We start from the raw sequence: 13,766 nt of genomic DNA, 5'->3' as shown, positions 1-13,766 counted from the left end.
ACATGTGAGGGTACCTACCCTAGGGGACACGGGGAGAACATGTGAGGGTACCTACCCTAGGGGACAGGGGGAGAACATGTGGGGGTACCTACCCTAGGGGACACGGGGAGAACATGTGGGGGTACCTACCCTAGGGGACAGGGGAGAACATGTGAGGGTACCTACCCTAGGGGACACGGGGAGAACATGTGAGGGTACCTACCCTAGGGGACACGAGGAGAACATGTGAGGGTACCTACCCTAGGGGACACGGGGAGAACATGTGGGGGTACCTACTCTAGGGGACACGGGGAGAACATGTGGGGGTACCTACCCTAGGGGACACGGGGAGAACATGTGAGGGTACCTACCCTAGAGGACACGGGGAGAACATGTGAGGGTAACTACCCTAGGGGACACGGGGAGAACATGTGAGGGTAACTACCCTAGGGGACATGGGGAGAACATGTGGGGGTACCTACCCTAGGGGACACGGGGAGAACATGTGAGGGTACCTAGCCTAGGGGACACGGGGACAACATGTGAGGGTACCTACCCTAGGGGACACGGGGAGAACATGTGAGGTTACCTACCCTAGGGGACACGGGGAGAACATGTGAGGGTACCTACCCTAGGGGACACGGGGAGAACATGTGAGGGTACCTACCCTAGGGGACACGGGGAGAACATGTGAGGGTACCTACCCTAGGGGACACGGGGAGAACATGTGAGGGTACCTACCCTAGGGGACACGGGGAGAACATGTGAGGGTACCTACCCTAGGGGACACGGGGAGAACATGTGAGGGTACCTACCCTAGGGGACACGGGGAGAACATGTGAGGGTACCTACCCTAGGGGACACGGGGAGAACATGTGAGGGTACCTACCCTAGGGGACACGGGGAGAACATGTGATGGTACCTACCCTAGGGGACACGAGGAGAACATGTGAGGGTACCTACCCTAGGGGACACGGGGAGAACATGTGAGGGTACCTACCCTAGGGGACACGGGGAGAACATGTGAGGGTACCTACCCTAGGGGACACGGGGAGAACATGTGAGGGTACCTACCCTAGGGGACACGGGGAGAACATGTGAGGGTACCTACCCTAGGGGACACGGGGAGAACATGTGAGGGTACCTACCCTAGGGGACACGGGGAGAACATGTGAGGGTACCTACCCTAGGGGACACGGGGAGAACATGTGAGGGTACCTACCCTAGGGGACACGGGGAGAACATGTGAGGTTACCTACCCTAGGGGACACGAGGAGAACATGTGAGGGTACCTACCCTAGGGGACACGGGGAGAACATGCAAACTGCACACAGAAAGGCTAATCGTTCTCTTATGTATTCTTGGGCCAATTTGTGCACACCTCTACTAGTAGACGACGCCCACCCTTCTCTCTCAGCCAATGGAATTGTGTGTTGCTCCCACACAGTGATCCAGTTCAGCTTCACCACCATCTTTGTCGCAGCCTTCCCATTGGCTCCCCTGCTGGCGCTCATCAACAACATCATCGAGATCCGATTGGACGCCATTAAGATGGTGACGCTGGAGCGCCGGATGGTTCCCGCCAAAACCAACGATATCGGTACGTTTTTATTATTATTATTATTAGTAGTAGTAGTAGCAGTAGTAGCAGTAGTAGTAGTAGTAGTAGTAGTAGTAGTAGTAGTAGTAGCAGTAGTAGCAGTAGTAGTAGTAGTAGTAGTAGCAGTAGCAGTAGCAGTAGCAGAGCAGCAGCAGCAGCAGCAGCAGCAGCAGCAGTAGTAGTAGTAGCAGTAGCAGCAGTAGCAGTAGCAGTAGCAGAGCAGCAGCAGCAGCAGTAGCAGTAGCAGAGCAGCAGCAGCAGCAGCAGCAGTAGCAGAGCAGCAGCAGCAGCAGCAGCAGCAGCAGCAGTAGCAGAGCAGCAGCAGCAGCAGCAGCAGCAGCAGCAGCAGAGCAGCAGCAGTAGCAGTAGCAGAGCAGCAGCAGCAGCAGCAGCAGTAGTAGTAGTAGCAGTAGCAGTAGTATCACAAAACGCATGCCCTTTGCCATTTTACTGGGAGATCATCCTGTGTATGTGTACGTCCTCATCACTCTGCTCAAGGCAGAGACCCCAGACAAGTACCATGCCATTGTGCCCTTTCTTGGTCCTTTCCATACACAGTGTGTGATGATGAGTATACAAGGGGAGTGAGCTAGGAGAGCACTTTTCTCCCAATTGGAGGTCAGTGCACTGGCAGACTACTGGAGGGACTTCCTGTCCATGCCATATGTGCTAATGCAAAATGTGCATTCAGTCCATATCTGCAACTGGGAAGAGTCAGCTCTTTGCGTGCTATGCAGCCGTGGATGGTAGCATACGGCAACAATAAGAATGGGAGGTGGCTGCCTGACTTCTGGGCGATGCTGACAGCTCTTCCTGCTGAACAGGTTGCCTTCCTTCTACTAACTTCACTCAGTAGAAGCCATGCCTGCCTCTGATTGTTTAGTTTATTTCGATCAATTCAACAGTGTAACATAAATCATTACCTAAAATATTCACATTATCTTATAGTTGATCGAAAAGGCATAGGCTGAAGCTCAAAGCTTACTGATGAGTTCATTGTGGACTTTAAATCAGCCCGTTCTGCAGGAGAGGATAAGTTGAACATCTTGCAGGACCGAGTGTTCAGTAAGAATAAATCTTTCCATGCACCTGTCAGTTTGAGCAAACAGTTGACATTTTCCACCATGCATGCGTAGAGAAGATCGGCGAGGAACTCAAGGCAAGAGCTGCTGAAATGGAATGAAGCGCTCTCAAAGCAGTGATCAACCTGGTTGAACACAGTCAACTTGTCAAGCTCCCAGAGTTGTTGGAACATTGTGTTGTTGAGGAATGTGTGGCCCTCTTATGGAACATACAAGAAGACACAGAAGAGCAAGCTCATACAGAAGCTCTCTCTCCAAACTATAGATATCAAAGAACCCTAAAGTATGTCCCTCTCCTCGACATGGGCATGATTTGGAGGTATCAAAGAACCCTATGTCCCTCTCCTCGACATGGGCATGATTTGGAGGTATCAAAGAACCCTATGTCCCTCTCCTCGACATGGGCATGATTTGGAGGTATCAAAGAACCCTATGTCCCTCTCCTCGACATGGGCATGATTTGGAGGATGGCAACTCCATGCAGCGGAAGATCGGCAGACACAAGAACGCAGCCCATACAAGTGGTTGGACTATGTCCACAAAGTGTCGTCCATCATCCTTGCCCACCATTGTGATGCTCGCTGTATCATCTGTGTGAATGACCCATACGATGCAACATATATACTCAACTAAAGATGTTGAGTGAGACCTGCGTGTACAGGGTAAGGCACATCTTACCAACACGTACATGAAATTGAATGACACCTTCCCTCTGTCAAGGCATTCAAAACACTACTGTGTAGTGTCAGTAACAATAAGTGGTTGCAAAAATGAATATGCAGCTACCTCACAGACCTGGCAGAGAATGTGAATGCAGCGATTGTCAATAATATAGACAATCGCTGCATTCACATTCTCTGCCAGGTCTGTGAGGTACTGTAGCTGCACATTGCATCAGCTTGTCAACAACAACAACCAATGGAAGACTACAGCATTGAGCAGTCTGAAGCTGACACCATCCTCTTCACCGGTTATGCAGGCTGTGATGCAGGCTGTCTGTGGCAAAGGAAAATCATCAGTGTATGACAAGGTGGCAAAGAGCTCTATGGCACAGCAGCAGCTCTCATGGTGTGGAGATAGCCTTGACCTTGAGAAGGAGGTAGAACAAGTGTTCTTTGCATATACCAGACAGGTGATGTATGGAGACAAGAAGCTTGTGCTGCCAAGGAAAAGACTGATGAAAAAATAATGTATCCGACTCCCTCCAGATGCACTATATGCCGAGCTGGAGGCTCAGCGTCTGACAATCAGGCTACTATACTCCCACCCCACACTGAGGCACCACCCCACACTGAGGCACCACCCCACACTGAGGCACCACCCCACACTGAGGCACCACCCCTCGCCTCTCAATCAGGCTACTATACTCCCACCCCACACTGAGGCACCACCCCACACTGAGGCACCACCCCACACTGAGGCACCACCCCACACTGAGGCACCACCCCACACTGAGGCACCACCCCACACTGAGGCACCACCCCTCAATCAGGCTACTATACTCCCACCCCACACTGAGGCACCACCCCACACTGAGGCACCACCCCACACTGAGGCACCACCCCACACTGAGGCACCACCCCACACCACCCCTCGCCACTCAGACAGGCTACTATACTCCCACCCCACACTGAGGCACCACCCCACACTGAGGCACCACCCCACACTGATGCACCACCCCACACTGAGGCACCACCCCACACTGAGGCACCACCCCACACTGAGGCACCACCCCACACTGAGGCACCACCCCACACTGAGGCACCACCCCTCAATCAGGCTACTATACTCCCACCCCACACTGAGGCACCACCCCACACTGAGGCACCACCCCACACTGAGGCACCACCCCACACTGAGGCACCACCCCACACTGAGGCACCACCCCACACTGAGGCACCACCCCTCAATCAGGCTACTATACTCCCACCCCACACTGAGGCACCACCCCACACTGAGGCACCACCCCACACTGAGGCACCACCCCTCAGGCTACTATACTCCCACCCCACACTGAGGCACCACCCCACACTGAGGCACCACCCCTCAATCAGGCTACTATACTCCCACCCCACACTGAGGCACCACCCCACACTGAGGCACCACCCCACACTGAGGCACCACCCCACACTGAGGCACCACCCCTCGCCACTACTACTATACTCCCACCCCACACTGAGGCACCACCCCTCGCCACTACTACTATACTCCCACCCCACACTGAGGCACCACCCCTCAATCAGGCTACTATACTCCCACCCCACACTGAGGCACCACCCCACACTGAGGCACCACCCCACACTGAGGCACCACCCCTCGCCACTACTCCCACCCCACACTGAGGCACCACCCCACACTGAGGCACCACCCCACACTGAGGCACCACCCCACACTGAGGCACCACCCCACACTGAGGCACCACCCCACACTGAGGCACCACCCCACACTGAGGCACCACCCCTCAATCAGGCTACTATACTCCCACCCCACACTGAGGCACCACCCCACACTGAGGCACCACCCCACACTGAGGCACCACCCCTCAGGCTACTATACTCCCACCCCACACTGAGGCACCACCCCACACTGAGGCACCACCCCACACTGAGGCACCACCCCACACTGAGGCACCACCCCTCAGGCTACTATACTCCCACCCCACACTGAGGCACCACCCCACACTGAGGCACCACCCCACACTGAGGCACCACCCCACACTGAGGCACCACCCCTACTATACTCCCACCCCACACTGAGGCACCACCCCTCAATCAGGCTACTATACTCCCACCCCACACTGAGGCACCACCCCTCAATCAGGCTACTATACTCCCACCCCACACTGAGGCACCACCCCTCAATCAGGCTACTATACTCCCACCCCACACTGAGGCACCACCCCTCTCCACTCAGACATCAATCAGACATCAATCAGGCTACTATACTCCCACCCCACACTGAGGCACCACCCCTCGCCACTCAGACATCAATCAGGCTACTATACTCCCACCCCACACTGAGGCACCACCCCTCGCCACTCAGACATCAATCAGGCTACTATACTCCCACCCCACACTGAGGCACCACCCCTCGCCACTCAGACATCAATCAGGCTACTATACTCCCACCCCACACTGAGGCACCACCCCTCGCCACTCAGACATCGTTCGGAGTTGGTGGGTGGTCTGCTCGGCCGGTCTGCTCTCTCAACACACCTACCTGCACCAGGGCAAGTTGAAGAGGAAGTTGAGCGTGAGGAGGATGAGGAGGATGATGCACATACAATTTACAATTTACAATTTAGGCATTTAGCAGACGCTCTTAATCCAGAGCGACTTACATTAGGCAAGAACAAAAGTATGGGAATACATCACATATATAAAATGCATTTATCAAGAAACATGCGTAAGCTAAGAACGTAACTAGAACATATCTATATAATGACACTATACATATTAAATATACATATATACTATACTATGCTATACATATGTACTATGATGTGCTATGACTACATACAATGCAATTATTGTGCTGTCTACATGACATGCTATAAGTCTGTTTCAAATGCTATCTAAGTCTAAAAAGTGCTATCTAAGGGGGTAGGATAAGTGCTATGGGCCAGGAGGAGGGTGGAGTCATCTGAATCTGATGATTCAGAAACCAGTGACACAAAATGCTCTGACACATGTGTTTTGTGTCTGTAAAAATTACAACCCCCAAATACATTACTTTCCTATTCAAAAGTTATGTTTTCACACTACTGGCTGGCGGCCATCTTGAATTTTGGGGCCAAAATAAGGTCTTATGATGAAAATGGTATCAGATTTGGAATCCTCATGGTTGACTTGTATGGAAAAGTGTCTTCGTGCATGATTCTAGGTCATCTGGATCAAAAGTTCATTTTTGGCTATGGCGCCGGGCGCCATTTTGAATTTGGCCCTCTAGCAAAAAATGCCGGGATTTTTGCGAGGGACCTGGGGGCTAAATCTTTTATAAAGGGTCCATAGAGGTCAAATCAATGATCAAAACATCCTTGCTAGAGGATGGTCACAGAACCTTACTACGTGACTCTTAACTCAAGGTAGCACATCCAACAATTCTAAGACAAAGTTCTCACATTGCCACTATTTTGTACAAAAACGAGAGCTTGCCTTCATCAGAATAATTACGTGAATGCTGACATTTTGTACCAATTATACCATTGTGCTGTGCTGTGCGTGTGTGTGTGTGTGTGTGTGTGCGTGTGCGTGTGCGTGTGTGTGTGTGTGTGTGTGTGTGTGTGTGTGTGTGTGTGTGTGTGTGTGTGTGTGCGCGCGTGCGTGCGTGCGTGCGTGTGTGACTCCGTCCTCCCAGGCGTGTGGACCGGTGTGTTGGAGGCTATCGGCGTGCTAGCGGTCATCGCTAACGGGCTGATCATCGGCTGGTCGTCAGACTTCATCCCACGGCTGGTGTATCAATACCGCTACGGCCCGTGTGCTAACGGCACGCTCACAGACACCCAGTATGTACACACACACACACACACACACACACACGCACACGCACGTACACACACACACACACACACACACGCACACACACGCACACGCACGTACACACACACACACACACACACACACACACACGCACACGCACGTACACGCACACACGCACACACACACACATACTTGTAAACAAACCCACTCCATGCGTCCTGCGTGTAGCATAGCTACCGTCCCATCGCCTGAAGGGATGCGACGCTCTGATTGGCTCAGAAAACTTCAGAGCCGCATTGTTTTCAAGCTGAAACTTAAAAATAAAATGCCCAAATTAACCCTTTCACCCCCGTCCGTCTCTGATGTGTCCCAGCTGCATGTCAGGCTACATCAACAACACTCTCTCATTGGCTCGTTCCAACGACCACAACATCCACGACTTCCTGCCTCAGCAGATGATCACCTCCGAGGGTCTGAACGTCACCTCATGCAGGTCTGTGAGATCTGATGTTTTAACATCAAAGACTGCAGGTCTGTGAGATCTGATTCAATGTGTTGTGTTGTAGCTATAAAGACTACAATGACCATGATTCAATGTGTTGTGTGTCCACAGCTATAAGGACTACAATGACCATGATTCAATGTGTTGTGTGTCCACAGCTATACAGACTACAATGACCATGATTCAATGTGTTGTGTGTCCACAGCTATAAGGACTACAATGACCATGATTCAATGTGTTGTGTGTCCACAGCTATACAGACTACAATGACCATGATTCAATGTGTTGTGTGTCCACAGCTATAAGGACTACAATGACCATGATTCAATGTGTTGTGTGTCCACAGCTATAAGGACTACAATGACCATGATTCAATGTGTTGTGTGTCCACAGCTATAAGGACTACAATGACCATGATTCAATGCGTTGTGTGTCCACAGCTATAAGGACTACAACGCCCATGATTCAATGTGTTGTGTGTCCACAGCTATAAGGACTACAATGCCCATGATTCAATGTGTTGTGTGTCCACAGCTATAAGGACTACAATGACCATGATTCAATGCGTTGTGTGTCCACAGCTATAAGGACTACAGGAACAACGAGGACTACAGCTTCACGCCTCAGTTCTGGCTGATTCTGGCGGTCCGCTTCGCCTTCGTCATCCTGTTTCAGGTGCGTGACTTCATCCAGATGTGTAAGGTGACATTCACACCAGAAAACTTTGCTGCGATTAAAACGAATCCTGCTGCGCATTGTCAGAAAGTGCACTTCGTTTGGCAGGTGTGAAGGCTCATTCGAATCCTAATGCGTATCAAATAACCGCATTCTATTCCGAGCAAAAACGGGGGTTTCGCTTCGCTTCCAATCGCACTTGATTATGATTCGGTGCAGGTGTGAATGCAATCCGCAGTAAATAAAGGAAATTAAGCAAACAATGTGGCGGGTGTCCAGGGGGTCCAGTCCCAGACGGCACGACACATGCACGTTATGAGCATAATTGTATCACCATAGATTTCGTGTAGGCTAGTTTATCAATGGAACACATTGATAAAGGTCCCCCCTGCTGCGTTTCCAATTGCTGCGGATGACAGTGTGAAGGAAAACCGCAGCAAATTAAATATGCAAGAACCCTAATTTCTCCGCCCTTTCGCATCGAGTCTACCGAAGTATTAGGTGGGAATGTGACCTAACTTTCTCCAGATGTGTAACTTCATCTGAGTGGCAAAGTGGGGGTGCATACTTAGTTTAGACTAGTCATTGGTTAGACATGGGTTAAGGTTAGGTTTAGGTGTGCTGCCCCGTGGGAGGTTAGGTTTAGAAAGTGAGTTTAACGTTGTTTAATGCAAACAGATTTCTGTGTGGATGTATGGGCTGTCAATCAGATAGGACTTTTCTGATTGGATGTATGGGCTGTCAATCAGATAGGACTTTTCTGATTGGGTGTATGGGCTGTCAATCAGATAGGACTTTTCTGATTGGGTGTATGGGCTGTCAATCAGATAGGACTTTTCTGATTGGATGTATGGGCTGTCAATCAGATAGGACAGATAGTATTATTTTCCCGCATAACTTCCGGGTATGATGATGATGTAATGTGTATACCCTCTATTCTGTGCATTTATTGCATTGATTATTATTGCGACCGGAGGTCTTGATTGATTGATCCATTTAAATATGTATTAACAGTTTGCATAATTACAGTCGCAGTTAACTATGAAACCTTGTGTTTTTGACACCTGACCCACAATTCCTCACATCTTCATGGTCTTTTGTGTGCATGTGCGTGTGTGTGCGTGCGTGCGTGCGTGCGTGCGTGTGTCTGTGTGTGTGTGTGTGTGTGTGTGCGTGCAGCATGTCGTGGTGGTGTGTAAGTTCGTAGCAGCGTGGTTCGTGCCCAGCGCTCCGCTGCACGTGAAGAACGACCGACTGGAAGACAAACTGGAGCGACTGAAGAAGGAGCTGACACACTCAGGAGTGTGAGTCACACACACGCACGCACGCACGCACGCACGCACGCACGCACGCACGCACGCACGCACGCACGCACGCACGCACGCACGCACACACACACACACACACACACACACACACACACACACACACACACACACACACACACACACACACACACACACACACGTCATCCGAGCGCACGTCATCCGAACGCATCACTTATCCCACTCTGTCCGATGGAAAGTCTTAAAACGTATTAAAAAGGCGAATTAAACAATGAAGACAAAAGACGGGAAATTCGAGGTGTCGTGACCGTGTCGGATGTCGTGATCCGCAAGGAAAGATCTCTTTAGTTATAATTAATTCATTAATAATACAATTATTAAATAATAAATAATAAAATATAATTGTGTTATAAACACAAGATAACAGTACAGTGTGTGATGTCACAGTAACAACACAACGTACAGTATGTGATGTCACAGTAACAACACAACGTACAGTATGTGATGTCACAGTAACACAACGTACAGTATGTGATGTCACAGTAACACAACGTACAGTATGTGATGTCACAGCAACACAACGTACAGTATGTGATGTCACAGTAACAACATAACGTACAGTATGTGATGTCACAGTAACAACACAACGTACAGTATGTGATGTCACAGTAACAACACAACGTACAGTATGTGATGTCACAGTAACAACACAACGTACAGTATGTGATGTCACAGCAACAACACAACGTACAGTATGTGATGTCACAGTAACACAACGTACAGTATGTGATGTCACAGTAACACAACGTACAGTATGTGATGTCACAGTAACACAACGTACAGTATGTGATGTCACAGTAACACAACGTACAGTATGTGATGTCACAGTAACACAACGTACAGTATGTGATGTCACAGTAACAACACAACGTACAGTATGTGATGTCACAGTAACACAACGTACAGTATGTGATGTCACAGTAACATAATGTACATTATGTGATGTCACAGTAACACAACGTACAGTATGTGATGTCACAGTAACACCATAACGTACAGTATGTGATGTCACAGTAACACAACGTACAGTATGTGATGTCACAGTAACACAACGTACAGTATGTGATGTCACAGTAACACCATAACGTACAGTATGTGATGTCACAGTAACACAACGTACAGTATGTGATGTCACAGTAACACAACGTACAGTATGTGATGTCACAGTAACACAACGTACAGTATGTGATGTCACAGCAACATAACGTACAGTATGTGATGTCACAGTAACATAACGTACAGTATGTGATGTCACAGTAACACAACGTACAGTATGTGATGTCACAGTAACACAACGTACAGTATGTGATGTCACAGTAACACAACGTACAGTATGTGATGTCACAGTAACATAACGTACAGTATGTGATGTCACAGCAACATAACGTACAGTATGTGATGTCACAGTAACAACACAACGTACAGTATGTGATGTCACAGTAACAACACAACGTACAGTATGTGATGTCACAGTAACACAACGTACAGTATGTGATGTCACAGTAACACAACGTACAGTATGTGATGTCACAGTAACAACACAACGTACAGTATGTGATGTCACAGTAACATAACGTACAGTATGTGATGTCACAGCAACATAACGTACAGTATGTGATGTCACAGTAACAACACAACGTACAGTATGTGATGTCACAGTAACAACACAACGTACAGTATGTGATGTCACAGTAACATAACGTACAGTATGTGATGTCACAGCAACATAACGTACAGTATGTGATGTCACAGTAACAACACAACGTACAGTATGTGATGTCACAGTAACAACACAACGTACAGTATGTGATGTCACAGTAACACAACGTACAGTATGTGATGTCACAGTAACACAACGTACAGTATGTGATGTCACAGTAACACAACGTACAGTATGTGATGTCACAGTAACACAACGTACAGTATGTGATGTCACAGTAACACAACGTACAGTATGTGATGTCACAGTAACAACACAACGTACAGTATGTGATGTCACAGTAACACAACGTACAGTATGTGATGTCACATTAACAACACAACGTACAGTATGTGATGTCACAGTAACAACACAACGTACAGTATGTGATGTCACAGTAACACAACGTACAGTATGTGATGTCACAGTAACACAACGTACAGTATGTGATGTCACAGTAACACAACGTACAGTATGTGATGTCACAGTAACAACACAACGTACAGTATGTGATGTCACAGTAACACAACGTACAGTATGTGATGTCACAGTAACAACACAACGTACAGTATGTGATGTCACAGTAACACAACGTACAGTATGTGATGTCACAGTAACACCATACCGTACAGTATGTGATGTCACAGTAACAACACAACGTACAGTATGTGATGTCACAGTAACAACACAACGTACAGTATGTGATGTCACAGTAACAACACAACGTACAGTATGTGATGTCACAGTAACACAACGTACAGTATGTGATGTCACAGTAACAACACAACGTACAGTATGTGATGTCACAGTAACACAACGTACAGTATGTGATGTCACAGTAACACAACGTACAGTATGTGATGTCACAGTAACAACACAACGTACAGTATGTGATGTCACAGTAACACAACGTACAGTATGTGATGTCACAGTAACAACACAACGTACAGTATGTGATGTCACAGTAACACAACGTACAGTATGTGATGTCACAGTAACAACACAACGTACAGTATGTGATGTCACAGTAACACAACGTACAGTATGTGATGTCACAGTAACAACACAACGTACAGTATGTGATGTCACAGTAACACAACGTACAGTATGTGATGTCACAGTAACAACACAACGTACAGTATGTGATGTCACAGTAACACAACGTACAGTATGTGATGTCACAGTAACAACACAACGTACAGTATGTGATGTCACAGTAACACAACGTACAGTATGTGATGTCACAGTAACAACACAACGTACAGTATGTGATGTCACAGTAACACAACGTACAGTATGTGATGTCACAGTAACATAACGTACAGTATGTGATGTCACAGTAACAACACAACGTACAGTATGTGATGTCACAGTAACACAACGTACAGTATGTGATGTCACAGTAACAACACAACGTACAGTATATGATGTCACAGTAACAACACAACGTACAGTATGTGATGTCACAGTAACACAACGTACAGTATGTGATGTCACAGTAACAACACAACGTACAGTATGTGATGTCACAGTAACACAACGTACAGTATGTGATGTCACAGTAACAACACAACGTACAGTATGTGATGTCACAGTAACAACACAACGTACAGTATGTGATGTCACAGTAACACAACGTACAGTATGTGATGTCACAGTAACACAACGTACAGTATGTGATGTCACAGTAACACAACGTACAGTATGTGATGTCACAGTAACAACATAACGTACAGTATGTGATGTCACAGTAACAACACAACGTACAGTATGTGATGTCACAGTAACAACACAACGTACAGTATGTGATGTCACAGTAACATAACGTACAGTATGTGATGTCACAGTAACACAACGTACAGTATGTGATGTCACAGTAACACAACGTACAGTATGTGATGTCACAGTAACACAACGTACAGTATGTGATGTCACAGTAACACAACGTACAGTATGTGATGTCACAGTAACAACACAACGTACAGTATGTGATGTCACAGTAACAACACAACGTACAGTATGTGATGTCACAGTAACACAACGTACAGTATGTGATGTCACAGTAACAACATAACGTACAGTATGTGATGTCACAGTAACAACACAACGTACAGTATGTGATGTCACAGTAACAACATAACGTACAGTATGTGATGTCACAGTAACAACACAACGTACAGTATGTGATGTCACAGTAACAACACAACGTACAGTATGTGATGTCACAGTAACACAACGTACAGTATGTGATGTCACAGTAACACAACGTACAGTATGTGATGTCACAGTAACACAACGTACAGTATGTGATGTCACAGTAACAACACAACGTACAGTATGTGATGTCACAGTAACACAACGTACAGTATGTGATGTCACAGTAACACAACGTACAGTATGTGATG

At 47.7% G+C, this 13,766-nt stretch overlaps 1 protein-coding gene across 1 annotated transcript in view; it reads left to right on the top strand.

Moving 5' to 3' along the window:
- Positions 1 to 13,766, top strand: part of LOC306923227 (anoctamin-9-like) — a gene marked incomplete at its 5' end in the record, with an annotated part of 58,978 nt that overhangs the window by 39,545 nt on the left and 5,667 nt on the right. Inside the window, 5 exons of the mRNA XM_079501259.1 lie at positions 1,427 to 1,579; positions 7,018 to 7,165; positions 7,513 to 7,632; positions 8,223 to 8,316; positions 9,496 to 9,620. Of these exons, the coding sequence (XP_079357385.1) occupies positions 1,427 to 1,579; positions 7,018 to 7,165; positions 7,513 to 7,632; positions 8,223 to 8,316; positions 9,496 to 9,620 (640 nt within the window). The remainder of the gene's footprint in view (positions 1 to 1,426; positions 1,580 to 7,017; positions 7,166 to 7,512; positions 7,633 to 8,222; positions 8,317 to 9,495; positions 9,621 to 13,766) is intronic.

This window comes from Electrona antarctica (assembly GCF_951216825.1).
Source record: "Electrona antarctica genome assembly, chromosome: 5".
Classification (NCBI taxonomy): Eukaryota; Metazoa; Chordata; class Actinopteri; order Myctophiformes; family Myctophidae; genus Electrona; species Electrona antarctica.
Note: the sequence above shows the minus strand (reverse complement) of the source record. Positions and strands in the feature narration are given on the sequence as shown.